Genomic DNA, 16,797 nt, shown 5'->3' with positions numbered 1-16,797 from the left:
ACTGTATTATATGCTGGTGATGGAATACTATTGTGCTCAAAGGAATAATAAACTGGAGGAATTCCATGTGAACTGGAAAGACCTCCAGGAATTGATGCAAAGCAAAAGGAGCAGAGCCAGAAGAACACTGTACACAGATTGATACACTATGGTAAAATAGAATGTAATGGACTTCTGTACTAGCAGCAAAGCAATGACCCAGGACAATTCTGAGGATCTTATGGGAAAGAACACTACCCACATTCAGAGGAAGAACTACAGGAGTGGAAACAGAAGAAAAACAACTGCTTGAACACATGGGTTGAGGCGGACATGTCTGGGGATGTAGACTCGAAACTACCACACCAATGCAACTATCAACAATTTGGAAATAGGTCTTGATCAATGACACATGTTAAAACCAGTGGAAATATGCATCAGCCATGGGGGGGGGAGTTCAGGGGTGAAGGGGAAAGTAAGAGCATGAATTATGTAACCATGTTAACTTTTCTAAAAAATAAATATTAATAAATATTTAAAAACAAACAAAAAAAGACTATCATATTCCAAGCCAGCCTATCCTTCCATGTAGAAGCTGCCAGATCCTTTGTAATCCTGACCAGGGTTCCATGAATATTTGAATTTTTTTGGTTGCTTGCATTATTTTCTCCTTGGCCTTGAAAATCTTGAAACTGGCTATAATATTCCTGGGAGTTGTCATTTGGGGATTTATTGCAGCAAGTGGTTTGTGGATTCTTTCAATTTCTTTTTTACCTTCTTGTTCAAGAATATAAAGGGAGTTTTCTTTGACAAAACCTAGGTATCATATTACAAGAAATTTTATGTTCATGACTTTCATGTAGTCCAGTAATGCTTAGATTGTCTCTCCTGGATCTATTTTCCAAGTCAGATTTTTTTTAAACCCTTGTACTTCGGTGTATTGTCTCATAGGTGGAAGATTGGTAAGGGTGGGCAATAGGGGTCAAGTGACTTGTCCAGGGTCACCCAGCTGGGAAGTGGCTGAGGCCGGGTTTGAATCTAGGACCTCCTGTCTCTAGGTCTGACTCTCACTCCACTGAGCTACCCAGCTGCCCCCTCCAAGTCAGATTTTTAAATGAGATTTCATGTCCCCCCCCCCCATTTTTTCATTCTTTTGATTTTGTTCTATTGTTTCTTGGTGTCACTTGAAATCATTAGCTTTTATTTGTCCAATTTTAATTTTTAAAGAATTCTTTTCTTCCTTGACCTTTTGATCTTCCTTTTCCATCTAGCCTATTCTGTTTTTCAAGGAACTCTTTTCTCCAATTTTTTTCCTTTTCTTTCCAGTAGGTCAGTTTTGTTTTTAAAAAACTCTTTTCTTTATTGGATTTTTTTGGTCTCTTTTTCCAGTTGACGAGGTTTACTTAAGATATTTTTTTCTTTTTGCATTATTATTATTATTTTTTTTTTGCAGTTTTCTCTGGCTGCCCTACCACTGATGTGTACTGGGAAGTCTAAGAGCTGCTCCGCTGCCACCTCTGACTTGAGTCTATACAAGGGAGGGTGAAGTTTAAGAAATCTTTCCACCCCAAACCCTTTCCCACCCCATGTGGGTTATCCAGTCTGCCCTAGTAATTTTCAGCAGGGGGAACACAGCAAGGAATAGAAAAAAAAACATGTTATTCAGCCCCAATCCCTTCTAGTTTTCAAGCAGAAATTTTTTTAAAAAAGCTGATCCTGGGCCCCTGGCTGAGAGAAACTTGCACCTCAGAATTTTCCTCCCCCAACAAGAAGGGGACTCCTCTGCTATTTCTTTTGAGAGCAGAGAGACCAAATCAGTGGATTTGAAGTAGAAATTTTCAGGATTTTGATTCTGCCTTTTGGCCTTTTCTCCTGACCAAAAAAAAAGCCAGTCCTTCATATGCAAATAACCTATTATCCTCCCTAGTACTTTGGCCCTTCTTCTGTTTACTTTGTAAACAAACCCCATTCAGCTTCTTTTTCACGAAAAATGTGATTGCAAAACATGTTTGAAAGCCTACAGTTTACAGAACTAACTAATGCATATGGGCTCTACTTGATTTTTTTACTGGCAGCTTGTATTTTCATGGGCTATTTCCCATTCTGCTTACTTCTCCTGAAGAATATGCAACCTGCTAGACTACTTAAAATAGAGAGCAAACTGAAATATTTTGACAAAGTTTTGAAAGTCTCTCAACATGCAGAGTGGAGATTCTGCCCAGTGGGTATATGAAAAATTTCAGAGCTGTGACAAAAGAAACCTAAATGGTTAATTTATATGGGGGACAGGAAGGAACCTTAACCAATATCTGGAAGTTTATTACTTACTAACCATTTTCAGTTTCTCCCCTCAAGATAGTAAGTCTATTGGGATTGGAGTAAAGGATATTTTGACTGCACTGCCTATTCAATGTCACACTTCTTATAATTACTGATTGTTTGTTTTAGGATTTAATTTTCTTTTTAACTTCATATATTAATCTAATCAGTATCTTTCTGTTACATTATTCTTTATTTTGTATCTTTGCCCTATGACTATAATAAAGATTATATCATTGTAAAAGCCTATGAATATCTTAAAAAAAATTTTTTTTCAGTTGTAAAAAGCCCTTACGTCCACCTGATTCATCAAGGTCACATGCTGATTATATAGTTTTTTTCTTCCTTTTTTCCTTTGTTAACTATTACATATATGATGATGGATGGACTCCATCACAACTAGTTACAACCTGTATATAACCATGGAGAATTTAATGACTTAATAATTTCAATTAATTTTAAGATATGACTTTGGATGTCTGGTGCCTTCTGAATATATATAAAATAAATGTTGAATTAAAGGTAGAGAACAAAATAGAAGTTCCTACCAAAAGCTTTTATATATACAGCAGGAAATCAATAAAGGAGATTTTGCATGCATGATTTTTTTACTCTTTCGTTTAATTTACTTCCACCAGAACAATCTAGATTTCTTAGTGATGTTCTAGACCCCAAAAAGGTTTTCATCAGCAGCACAGAGATTTGTGTTTTTTCCCCTAGGCTCTTCTGCCAAATTTTGAAATAATGCAGTAATAGACTTTGTTAAAAATATCTTTGCCAGACTTTAAAAAGTGCCTAGTAGGTTCCAGGTTAAGATGACAGCAGAGTAAAAAGCAGCTGCCTGACCTCTCCTAACCCATGCATATAGGACTCCTCAAGAAGACATTAAAACAAATCCAGAGGAAAGAAGGGACCCCACAATAGGGCGGAGCATCAAAGGTACGTGGAATCGGGGCATTTCCATGCAATAAAGGGGTCAAACAGCTCTCACGAAAACACGAGAAGCAACCCCCTCCCCCACCCCACACCACCTACAACGCCAAAACCAGCTCACAAGAGCAAGTTTGGGGCACCCATTAAGTCACTGGCAGCTCACTAGGGCTTGTTCTTGAGAGCAGCAAGACTTAAGACCCCCCCAAGAGGCTAAAGAACTCACTGACTCTGAACACAGACCCTGAGCCCAGGCACAGGCGAAGGGGCTGACACAGGTGCGGGCTAAGGCCCGGACTAAGGCACGGACGAAGGGGCTGATTCTGAGTGCAGGAGCAGACCTTGAGTGGGGACCCAGTACAGAGAGGTGCTTGACTGTGGAAGCAGCTCCCTGAGACTGTTAAAGGAGCTTCAGGCAGAAGAACAAGCAAGGGAACCACCAAGAGGCTTGTCCCAGAACAACTAGACTTGAGATCTCAGGAGTCTAAAGAGCCCAGACAGATCCTAGGCACAAGCATAAAGCTGAGAGGGAACTCAGCTTACAATGGCAAGACTGAATCATCAGGAAAACCAGGAGAGAAAGATGAAGAAGAAAAAACCTTTAACACTTGACAACTTTTACACAGAAAAATTCCAAACAACAGAGCAAACAGCAGAGGAGAACAATCCAAACCTTCCCAAAACAATGAAAATGGGTCGCAATATCTTGAAGAGTTCAAATCTGAGATCATGAGAAAGATGGAAGAGATCTAGCAAGAAAATAACAGTTTAAAAGGCAGAATTTTGCAATTGGAAAGTGAGGCAAGTAAATCAAAGACCAGAATGAAAAGGAAAACCAAAAGATTGTAGCCAAAAACCAGTCTCTAAAGGCTAGAATTGGGCAATTAGAAAAAGACGCCCCCAAATCAAAAGAATTAATAAGCAAATTGGAGACCAAAATCAAACAACTGGAAAACAGGTCAGACCAAACTGAAAAGGAAAATCAAAAGCTTATAGCAGAAAACCAGTCTCTAAAGACAAGAATTGGGCAAGAAGAAGCCAATGATCTATCAAGAAAGCAAGAGCAAATAAAACAAAGTCAAAAGACTGATAAAATAGAAGGAAACATGAAATACCTCAATGAGAAAGTGACAGATCAAGAAAACCGGTCTAGAAGAGACAATTTAAGAATCATTGGTATTCCTGAAAAAGCAGAAATTAATAGAAACTTGGACTCCATACTAAAAGAAATTATTCGGCAAAATTGCCCCGAAGTTCTACAACAAGAGGGCAATATAGACATTGAAAGGATCCATAGATCACCCTCTACACTAGACCCAGAAAAGACAATACCCAGGAATATAATAGCCAAATTCAAGAGCTTCCAAGTAAAAGAAAAAATCTTACAAGAAGCCAGAAAAAGACAATTCAGATATCAAGGAGTACCAATCAGGATCATACAGGATCTGGCAACCTCCACACTAAAAGACCACAAGGCTTGGAATATGACATTCAGAAAGGCAAGAGAACTGGGTTTACAACCAAGGATCATGTACCCATCCAAACTGACTATATTCTTCCAGGGGAAAGTTTGGGCATTCAACAAAATTGAAGATTTCCAAACATTTGCACAGAAAAGACCAGGACTAAATGGAAAGTTCGATATCCAACCACAAAAATCAAGAGAAACATGAAAAGGTAAATAAGAAACAGAAGGGAAAGTAAGAAAACTCATATTTTTTAAATTTGCCTCTTTAAGGGCTTCAATAAGATCTAATTATTGGAACTCCTATGTGGAGAAATGTTATGTATAATTCTCTGTAGTGAACTCTGTTCACCATTATAGCATTCACTATTATAATAATTAGAAGAATTATTCATAGGGAGAGGTTGGAATACTAAAAGGTCTAAGGTGATATGGGTGGGAGGGAAAGAGGGGGGTGAATAGTGGAGGACACCAGGAGAATCTTGAAGGAATAAGAAAAATAGGATATTCTATTACACACAAAGAGGTCATGGGAAGGGGAAGGGACGAATACTATTATAAGAAGGAGAGGAAGAGAGCATTAAGAGGTAATATTTAAACCTTACTCTCAGTGTAATCAACCTGGAGAGGGAAGAGTAGCTATATTATCCATTGGGATATAAAACTCTATCTAACCCTACTGAGAAAGTCAGTAAGGGAGCGGGGGGGAGGTCAAAAAAGGGAGCAGGGTAGTGGGGAGGTCAAAAAAGGGAGGGGAGAAGAAGGAGGAGGGAATTCATTAGGCCTTTAAAGATAAAAAGAGGGGAATAATAAGGGAGGGGGGTAGAAAGGGAAGTTAATAAAGGGAGGGGATAAGGGATACCAGCTCAAAGCAAACCACTGGTTTAAAAGGAAATAGTGTAAGAAGATGGGGTAGGACTAGGGGAGGATACAAAAATGTCAGCGAATACACAACTGATAATTATAACTCTGAATGTGAATGGGATGAACTCACCCATTAAACAGAAGCAAAAAGCAGAGTGGATTAGAAACCAAAATCCTACCATATGTTGCCTACAAGAAACACATATGAGGCGGGTGGACATACACAAGTTTACAATAAAGGGCTTCAGCAAAATCTTTTGGGCTTCAAATGAGAAAAAAAAGGCAGGAGTGGCAATTATGATTACTGACAAAGTCAAAGTAAAAATAGATATGATTAAAAAACACAGGGAAAGTAATTACATCCTGATAAAAGGCAGTATAGACAATGAGGAAATAACATTGCTCAATATGTATGCACCAAATGGCACAGCATCCAAATGTGTAAAGGAAAAACTGGCAGAGCTCAAGAAGGAAATAGATAGTAAAACCATACTAGTGGGAGATCTAAATATTCCTCTTTCAGATCTAGATAAATCAAACCAAAAAATAAATAAGAAAGAGGTAAGAGAGGTGAATGAAGCCCTAGAAAAATTAGATTTAATTGATATGTGGAGAAAAATAAATAGGGACAAAAAGGAATACCCTTCTTTTCAGCTGCACATGGTACATTCACAAAGATTGACCATGTAATAGGGCAAAGAAACATTGCAAACAAATGCAAAAGAGCAGAAATAATAAATGTAACCTTCTCAGAACATAATGCAATAAAAATAATAATTAGTAAGGGCACCTGGACAGGCAAATCAAAAACTAATTCGAAATTAAATAATATGATTCTCCAAAACCAGCTAGTCAAAGAAGAAATCATAGAAACAATCAACAATTTCATTGAAGAGAATAACAATGATGAGACATCCTACCAAACTCTGTGGATGCGGCCAAGGCAGTACTCAGGGGGAAATTTATATCCTTGAGTTTAATTAATTGATGAATTGGGCATTCAACTCAAAAAATTAGAAAGCGAGCAAATTAAACATCCCCAGATGAAAACTAAATTAGAAATACTAAAAATCAAGGGAGAAATTAATACAATTGAAAGTAAAAGAACTATTGAATTAATAAATAAGACTAGAAGCTGGTATTTTGAAAAAACAGATAAAATAGACAAAGTACTGGTCAATCTAATAAAAAAAAGGAAAGAAGAAAACCAAATTGACACTATCAAAGATGAAAAGGGAGACCTCACCTCTAATGAAGGGGAAATTAAGGCAATAATTAAAAACTATTTTGCCCAATTATATGGCAATAAATATAGCAATCTAAGAGATATGGATGAATATTTACAAAAATATAAATTGCTTAGATTAACAGCAGAAGAAATAGAATACCTAAATAATCCCATATCAGAAAAAGAAATTGAACAAGCCATCAAAGAACTCCCTAAGAAAAAATCACCAGGGCCTGATAGATTCACAAGTGAATTCTATCAGACATTCAAAGAACAACTAATCCCAGTACTACACAAATTATTTGATATAATAAGAAAAGAAGGAGTCCTACCAAATTCCTTTCATGACATAAATATGGTACTGATTCCAAAGCCAGGGAGATCAAAAACAGAGAAAGAAAACTATAGACCAATCTCCCCAATGAACATAGATGTAAAAATCTTAAATAGAATACTAGCAAAGAGACTCCAGCAAGTGATCAAGAGGATCATCCACCATGATCAGGTGGGATTTATACCAGGAATGCAAGGATGATTCAACATTAGGAAAACCATCCACATTATTGACCATATCAACAATCTAACAAACAAAAATCTCATGATTATCTCGATAGATGCTGAAAAAGCCTTTGACAAAATACAGCACCCATTCCTAATGAAAACACTGGAAAGTATAGGAATAGAAGGACCTTTCCAAAAATAATAAACAGTATATACCTAAAACCATCAACAAGCATCATATGCGATGGGGGTAAATTAGAACCCTTTCTAATAAGATCAGGAGTGAAACAAGGATGCCCATTATCTCCTTTATTATTCAACATTGTACTAGAAACACTAGCAGTAGCAATTTGAGAAGGAATAGAAATTGAGGGTATTAAAATAGGCAATGAGGCGACTAAGCTATCACTCTTTGCAGATGATATGATGGTCTACTTAAAAAATCCTAGAGAATCAACTAAAAACTTGTAGAAATAATCAACAACTTTAGCAAAGCTGCAGGATACAAATAAATGCACATAAAAATATCTTTGCCAAGGTTGAAAGATTTGCTACATCTGTTGAATTTGTGACAAATATCCATCAGTTCATAAGTTTTTTTAAATATCACACAGCAAGTGGCTATATAGAAACTCATGTGAGTCCTATATTATAATGGGTTTGTTTGCTATTGTTATTAACTGGGATATTGTGAATTTGGGGTATTTTGGTACTTTCTTTGCATGTACATTATCTACTATATTAGTTTTATAAATCTGTTATTTTGTGAAAATCATTTGCACTCACACAGTGGTTCATGGCCAAGTTTAAAAAGGAAATGGATCTCATTTTGGGGTGAGATCCATTTGTATTCATATCTCAATTTGTATTCTACCTCTCCTTGGCTGACACAGTGTTGTCACTGATTCTAAGCTATATATTTTTGATTTTTAAAATATTTTTATAATTAGTTTTTTCTTGTATTTTCAATATAATATGTGAGTACTTTGAAGTACATATAATCAATATTAATCTTTTTTATTTTGCAGTAATATAAGTTTAAAATATATTTGTTCTAATATTAATGCATACCCAAAAAGCTTTAAACTACAGAAATAATGCCATTGATTGTTTAAAAAATTATGGGACTTTGCTTAATGATTCTGATTCTAGAAGAAGAGAATTCAAAAAGAGCCACTGCACAGTGCCAAAGAAGCACAAAGTTAACCTGCATTGTGCCTATCAAACACAAGGTCAAAGAAACCAACCAATCCCAGCGGGATTGATGAAATTTTTGAGCCAAGACAAGAGATCTGAACTTGTTTGGGGGTTGAGGTTGTGGCTATTTTGACATATGTCAGAAGAAGGACTTCCTTTGAGCCCTAACAAGCAATTCACTTTAACTGCCATCCTGGCTCCTATAATCTAGTCCCTTTTCTGTCTTTCATAGTGTGGCAAACTTTCTGTAGTCCTGTTTACTATTGGTTAAGTGCATAATTACATAAATCACTTCAATTCAGCCCTGATTCAAGGATATAAGTTTATTTTTCCTTTACTTAGAATTTTTTAGACATAAGAGCTTGACATTTTATTTTTTATCTAGAAGTTATTTTTTCTCTTTTATTTGGATTTTTTGATGTTTTTTATTTTCTTTTGCAATTGATTCATATACCTCATAACTCAACCATGCATCCCTGAGTGATCCCTGTGTTTGTTATTGTTCTCCTCAGGAGGGGACTATGTTATTGTTGTGAACTTTGATTTGAATTTGAGTAATTTTAGGATAAGAAACTTGCTGCCTTCCCAGAATCCAGAAGCTGAACCTGTTTAGAGAAGGTACCAGCAACATGCCTGCAGAGACCACACACTGCACCAGAAGATCCCTATTGGACTTTGGGACGTGAATTGAACTATGGGGGGCTGAAAGCATTTGTTTTGACAGTATATTTTTATGTCAAAGGGAACTCCCCCCAATTGGCTTTTTGTCAAGTAGCAATCATTGATTTTGTTCTCTTTTCCTTTTATACATAAATTATTGAAATTTTTAAATTGATTATGTTTTTATGATCCATTGGGGAAATTGGTCTCCCAAAGGATCACAGGGGGGTATGTATAAATGAAGATTTTGAACCTTTGGACTTCATCCCCTAGAAGTCCCTTAGAATTTCCCAAAATTCCCTTTAATATCTCCTGCACCTCCACATTTGTGTGGTCATATTTTTGTTTTATAAGTTCTGTAGCTCCTCTCTCCTTCTCTCTCTCTCTATCTCTCTCTCACTCTCCCCCCCCCCCCTTTTGCAAGCAGACTGGGTGGTTTAGGTAGCTTTTTACTTTAGTTACTATTAACAAAACTTTTAAAATATAATACTTAGTTATTGAATGTTAATTTTAATCTTCACAGTTTCTAGAGAGGAAACAACAATTTCTGCAGTTATCCAGGCTGACATCCTTGGTGTCATCTCCAACTCCTCACTCTGATTCAAGCCAAGTCAAGAAGCATTTATTAAGAACCTATTATATTTTTTAGATATTGTGCTAAGCAGTAGGGATACAATAAACAGCAAAAAAGGACTCCTTGTTCTCTAAAAGCCCTCACAGTTGTCGTGCTGTCTCTCCATTAGACTATATAAACAAAATATAGAGGATATGTTTGAAGTAAACTCAGAGAGAAGATAATAAGATTAAAGAGGACCAATAATGACTTCTTAAAGAAGGTGAAAATTAGCTGGACTTGAAACCATGAGGGAGAAATGAGGAAAGAGTAGGCAGCCAATAAAATATCCCATCAAGAAATGGAGTGTATGTACTGTTTTAGAAGCAATGAGAAGACCAATGTTACTGAATCACAGAATATATAGAAGGAAGTAAGGTGTAAGAAAAATGGAATGGCAGGAAGAGAACAGGTTACAAAGGGCTTTAAATGCAAAAAGAGAATTTGATATTTGATCTGGGGGTATCTTTTAGCAACTCTTATTTCTACTTCACAATCTCTCATATAACACCCCCATCTCTTGTTTCACATAGCCACCAATCTAATTGAGGCCACCTTCACATTTCTCATCAACAATGTTAATAATGGCCTTATCAAGGTCCCTGCCTCAGATCTCTGTTCATTGCAATCCATACTCTACTCAGCTACCAAAATCACTTTCCTAAACTGCAGGCCTGGCTGTCACTCCTTTATTCAATAAATTCTAATGGTTCACTATTACCTGATGGATAAAATATAAAATCTTCTGCTTGACATTTAAAGTTCTTTACAATTTGGCCCCTTCCTATTTCCAGTCTTCAGCCTAACTACATTGACTTACTTGTTGTTCCTCAAATACAGCATTCAAAGCTCTTGCTGTGGGGCCTTTACATTGGCTATCTCCTGTTCCTGGACTGTTCTGTCTCTTCACTTCCTTCAAGATTCTGCTCAAATCCTACCACCTTATGCAAGAAAACTTTACTGATTTTGCCCACAGATAGTTGCTTCCCTCTGAGGCTACTTTTCATGGATTTTTTGCATATTATCTCCACCATTAGAATGCTCCTTCAAGGCAAGAAGTCTGGCACACAGTAAGTACTTAATTGATGTTTGTTAATTGATAGACAATTTTTTAAAAAGTAATAAGGTTAGTGTTGCATGACTTGTCCTTGTTGAAGCCATGCTTCTCTTAGTTATCTACTATTCAGTTTTAATAATTCATTATAAAAACTTGCTCTTTTTGAGGAAACTGGTGGAACTGAGATTAGGACAATAAAGAGCTAAAAATGGGAATCTAATGACTCACACTGACATCACCTTGTGATTCAATTCTAAAGCTAGTTTAGTTTCTATTCAATTATGAGTCTAGTCCAAATTCTGTCTTAAAAGAAGACTTTATTCAATTGTGGAAATTGAGAAAAAATTTTATTGCACTGTTTGAGCCTAGTCCTATGTGGCTGGGAAACTGGACCACCTATAACTGCTGTTTTTTAAGATCCTTAAACAAGGACCTAGGTTGTGTTGAGTCTTATCTGAAAACTGGCTCCATACTAATCAGTTATTGTTTTCATGTTTCTTTGATTGCTTAGATACTTGTGGGAAGTAGGGCATCTTTTCTGAATTCAGGGAATTGTATCTGTTCACTCTGACCTTTCCAACTTGGAAAATCCTTAAAATCTCCCTCAATTAGAAATCAGATTACCTGATGTTGTATTGTTTCCTTTTAAAAAATTAATATTATTTGATTAATTGTTTCAATGTATAAAAGTCTGTCTCCCCCTGTATTCAGGATCCACTTAAGCTGAGGAAGGGGCCTGGTCCTGAATTGATGGGCAATAACTAAGCATTAGCTAATAAATTGATATGCTCAGAAGATCTAACTTTTGTTTCCTCGGTCATTTCATTTTTTACTCAATACACTTCTTATTACCTACAAACCTTCTCCTACTCATTTCCAAGATTAGTCTCTAATGGTTAGTATACTATAATCTGCTTTTCTTCTTCCCATACCAGTAAAACTGAATCTCTGATTTCTAGAGAAAAATCCTACTGCCCACTCTTAGCTATCTGTTCCTTCATTCCCATCTTTTTCAGGCATACCTACCTTAATAGCACACTCTAGATCACCCTGACCCTTTTACGCTCTTTGGAATTCCTGCTCAAAAACAAACTTTCTTCTATTTCATTGCTACTTTCATCTACTAGCACTGAAAACTGACTCCCCTTCAAATGAAACAGCATCCCCAATCACATAATTTTATGCTAAAATCCAATTCTCAATCCTAAAACTTTCAATTTAACAAACATTACTAAATATTTACTGTATCTGAGACCATTATACATTGGCACAGAGACATTAAACAGTACACAGAAGACAGGACCCAAAAGTGAAAGTCTCTCACCTAAAGGAGCAGCCATTGTATTGAAGAGATAGAACATATACACAGAAAAGTAAATAAAAAGTATCTTAAGAAAACAAAGAATTATCAACTAGGTGGCTCCAGGGCTAGAATCAGAAAAACATTAGTTTCAGCCCAGTTTCGAACACTTACTAGCTCCATAACCCTGAGAAAGTCACTTCTCTTTGCCTCATTTCCTTAACTATAAAATGGAGATAATAAGAATACCTGCCTCCCAGGGCTGTTGTGACAAGAAGCTGAGATATCTGTAAAGTTCTTAGTATAATGCCTGAAATGTAGTAACTGATATATAAATGTTTTTTTCTATTTTCCCTTGTCATCCACTAATTATAAATTAGGTCACATAAACTTCTGGGCCTATGGATAAAGATATAGCATCACATAGGCCCCAAACCTTAGGAACCCACTCCCAATATAAAGTGTTCCACTCTTTTTTTCATATTTCATCAATAAAGATTACAAAGCAGAAACCAAATTGCCCTTGCTTATATGAATTAAAAGAAGTTGGGTGCTGTATGCTGCTCCAGCATCATGATGGCAGTCACTTGCGTTTATAATGACAACCATACTATCTCCAGAGAAGATAAAAGACATTTCTTTCTGGAATCCAAAATAAAATAAAATTCAGGGTAAAGTGACTGGCATATTTCATCATCATTCTACTGAAATTGTGATTTTCACTGTATTCATCAGAATTCGAATTGTTTCAAAATTATTTTCTCCATAATGTTCTTTTCATTTATTTTTAAATCCCTACCTTCCATCTTGGAGTCAATACTGTGTATTGGCTCCAAGGTAGAAGAGTGGTAAGGGTAGGCAATGGGAGTCAAGTGACTTACCCAGGGTCACACAGCTGGGAAATATCTAAGGCCAAATTTGAACCTAGGACCTCCCATCTCTTGACCTGGCTCTCAATCAGGCCTGGGTCTCAATCCACTGAACTACCCAGCTGCCCCCTGTTCTTTTCATTTTACAAACCGTTCTCTTAGTTCTACACATTTCACTTTGCATAAAGATCTTCCTAGTTTCCTCCAACATTGTCTATTTCATCATTTCATATGGTACAATGATACTCCATTACATTTACACACCACTGTTTGCTTACCCATTTATTAAAATAAAAGTTTTCAATCTTTAGCTGTCATTTAAAAAGCTACTATAACTGTTTTTATACATATAGATCCTTTTCATCTTTCTTTGGGGTATAAGCCTAATGATTATAAAGCTGGATCAAAGAGTAAACATGATTTGATAAATTTCTGGACATAGTTCCATACTACTTTCTAGAATGGCCAACCAATATCACATCTACAACAACAATGAATTAGTTTAGTTATTTTCCCATAGCCCCTCAAACTCTTTATTTTCCTCTTTTGTCATCATTACCAGTCTGATATAGAGCCTTCAGTTTGCTTTAATGTGAATTACTCTAATTATCAGTTATAAGAATATGTTTTTCATGTACTGTTGTTTTTTTAAACCCTTACCTTCCATCTTAGAATACTGGGTATTGGTTCTAAGGCAGAAGAATGGTAAGGGCTATGAAATGCGGGTTAAGTGACTTGCTCAGGGTCACACAGCTAGGAAGTGTCTGAGGCCAGATTTGAACTCGAACTTCCTGTCTCTGGGCCTGACTCTCAATTCACTGAGTCACCCAGCTACCCCTTCATATACTATTGATAGCTTGGATTTTTTACTTTTAAAATAGCCTGTTTATATGCTTTGAACGCTTACCTACTGGGAAATGACTCATCTTATAAATTTGAATCTGTTCTTTTATGTGACTTGGAAATGAGATCTTTATCAGAGAAAGTTTACTGTAAGACTTACCCCAGAAACTATAAGTAAAAAGGTAATTTTTACTAGTATCTTCAAAAACTTTTTAATTATACATAATCCAAATTTTCTTTTTTAATATTACATGATTCTATCACTTTATTGTTTTTAAAACTTTATTTTCTGTCTTAGAATCAATATGGATTCTAAGGCAGAAGGGCAATAAGGACTAGGCAACAGGAATTAAGTGACTTGCCCAGGGTCACATAGCTAAAAAGTTTCTTTGAGACTAAATTTGAACTCAAGTCCTGTTTCAGGCCTGGCATTTTATCTACTGTGCTATCCAGCTGTCCCCTCTATCACTTTAGGCATAAAGACTTCCTCTATCATAGATCCAAATAATTCCTTCATTGCTCCTCTGATTTGTTTATAGAATGAGACTTTTTATATATTTCGCATCTCCATTTTGAGTTTATCTCAGATGAGAATATGAAATACTGGTATAATCACAATTTCTACCATGCTGCTGTTCAAGTTTTCCTTCCATTTTTTGTCAAATGGAGTCCTTCTACAGTAACTAGAGTCTTTGGATTTATTAAACACTAAGCTACTTTATTTGCTTCTGTATTATTGTGTACCCCAATCATCTGCTCCACCAATTGATCTCACCTTTTTAAAAAAACAAAACAAAACATTAAAATTCTTTAAACATTTACTGCTTTGTAATAATGATTTGATAACTGGTACTGATAGACCCTCTTCCCACTTTTTTCCCCTCAACATTATCCTTGAAATTATTGAACTCTTATTCCTCCATATGAATTTATTATTACTTTGCCCAGCACCATAAATATTCTTTTGGTTATGACTGGCATACTACTTAAGTAAATTAAGCAGCATTTTAATTTTTATTATTATTGTCTCAATCTTCCTAGGAGCAATTAATGTTTATTTTATTTCTCTAAAAAGTGTTTATACATAAGTCATATAGTTCCAGGTGAATGTTGAAGGAAGTATCAAATATTTTTTAACTTCTGTAACTATTCTGCATTTAATTTCTCTTACTAAGTTTTACTCTAAAGGTTAAATTTAGTGGTTGGACTTAAATTATATGAAATAACATGGTAGCCGAAGTTAAAGTGTTGGTTTTTGGTTGTTGGAATTGCCTGACGCTCTTGCAAACTGGTGAGATTCACATTTGTGGCCTAGCAGCACTAGAATTAGGACTTAAGGTATTTTTAGCTAGGTGATATTTTCTACTTCCTTCTTATATTTCCCACTTTAAATAGCTCTACCTAGCTAAATAAAGCTACTAAACAGCCTAATGATGCATAGTTTAACTTTAATTTTTATAAATGGCAACCGCAACAACCATTTTTAGCTTATAAACTTAGTCGAACTATGTTAATTCTCTGAATTTCACTGTATATTGCTATAGCTAGCATGTCTAGCACTATGTTAAATATAGCCATAATAATAAGCATTCTTGCTTTATTGCTGATCTTGGAAAGACTTCTAACTTTTCTCCACTACATATAATATTTGCTCTTAGATTTTGATACAGCACAAGATTGCTAGTCTTTAATAGAAATAAGTATATTTTGTCAAAAGCCCTTTCATAATCTATTGATGTAATTATAGGGTTTTTAAAGTTATTCATGTTATTTACAAGGTTTATTCTATTAATAGTCTTCTTTATAGAGGAATCAATACTGAATTTCTGGTGTTAAGTCCAACCTGGATATAGTATACATCTTTTCTAATGCATTGTTATAGACTACTTGCTAAGATTTTTATTTAATATTTTTGCATCAATATTCAGGAGGAATGTTGGTCAGTAGTTTTCTTTCTCTGCTTTGTCTCTGCCTGATTTAGGTATCAAAATCTTATCTGTATCATAGAGACTGAAAAAGTCCTTCTTTTCTTAAAATAATTAATATAATTTTAAAATTAATTGTTCTTTAATGTCTGATAGCTCACTTGTGAATCTATTTAGTTCTAGAGTTTATTTCTTTGGAAAGTTCAGTTATAGCTAGCTCAATTTCTTTTTTTCTATTAATGAGTTATTTAAATAATTTGGTTTTTTTTGGCTAATATGATTATTTTATGTTTTTGAAAGCACTCACTTCTTTTCTCTAAATTATCAGTTGTATTAATATGTAATTGTGGAAGTTTCTGATAATATCCTTTTTTCTTTCAAAAAGTCCTCTTTTTTTATAAAGTGTGTTGTTTGGAAATCAGGGAGGTGCCATTTAAAAGTATCTTACAAACTTCCTGTGGACATGTGGGGAACTTTGAGACTACATTTCCAGTGATAAAATGGGGCTTGAGACGCTCTCTCTGGCGGGTGAGACTAAGGAGGATGGGTGGAGATACGGACGGGCGGCATTTTTAAAAGTAGTCAGGCGCGGTCGTCCAAATTATTTTATTAACATGGCTTTAATTAAACTATAATTTCCCTCATAACTTCAGCCTTTATCATTTTTAATCGTTACATTGATGGCAACCATGAAGGGATAGTAGCCCTAAATTTTTTAGATAGCCTGAGAGTATTTAAAATCCTCTCCAGAGGTATGGACCTGCTCTTGCTATTTTGGAGTTTTGGGTTCCGTTTTTTCTTTTCTCACTATTCTCCCCAGCCTCGAGGCTGCTTTTCAGGGAAAAGGGACAATGGTTTTAATTGCTGCTGGGCTGCGAGTTCTTTTGCCCAGTGCCCAAGGCCTGGTGGTCCCTACCCACACTGTTTGAATGCTGGGTTTCCTGCTGCCCCTCCGTCACTTCTCCTGATCTCTGCCGAATCCCGGGCCCACCAGTACAGACCACTGGCCTCCAAACATTCCTGCATGCCCTGCCCTGACTTGCCTCA

General features: G+C 35.8%; 1 protein-coding gene across 1 annotated transcript in view; it reads right to left on the bottom strand.

Annotated features, from left to right (window-relative positions):
• TDRD9 (tudor domain containing 9) overlaps positions 1 to 16,797 on the bottom strand; it is a 208,212-nt gene that overhangs the window by 139,942 nt on the left and 51,473 nt on the right. Inside the window, exon 3 of the mRNA XM_044659911.1 lies at positions 14,430 to 14,471. Coding sequence (XP_044515846.1) covers positions 14,430 to 14,471 — 42 coding nt within the window. The remainder of the gene's footprint in view (positions 1 to 14,429; positions 14,472 to 16,797) is intronic.

The sequence above is a fragment of the Gracilinanus agilis genome, chromosome 2, assembly GCF_016433145.1.
Source record: "Gracilinanus agilis isolate LMUSP501 chromosome 2, AgileGrace, whole genome shotgun sequence".
In the NCBI taxonomy this organism is placed as follows: domain Eukaryota; kingdom Metazoa; phylum Chordata; class Mammalia; order Didelphimorphia; family Didelphidae; genus Gracilinanus; species Gracilinanus agilis.
The sequence above is the reverse complement of the archived record's forward strand: the minus strand, read 5'-3'. Positions and strand labels throughout refer to the sequence as shown.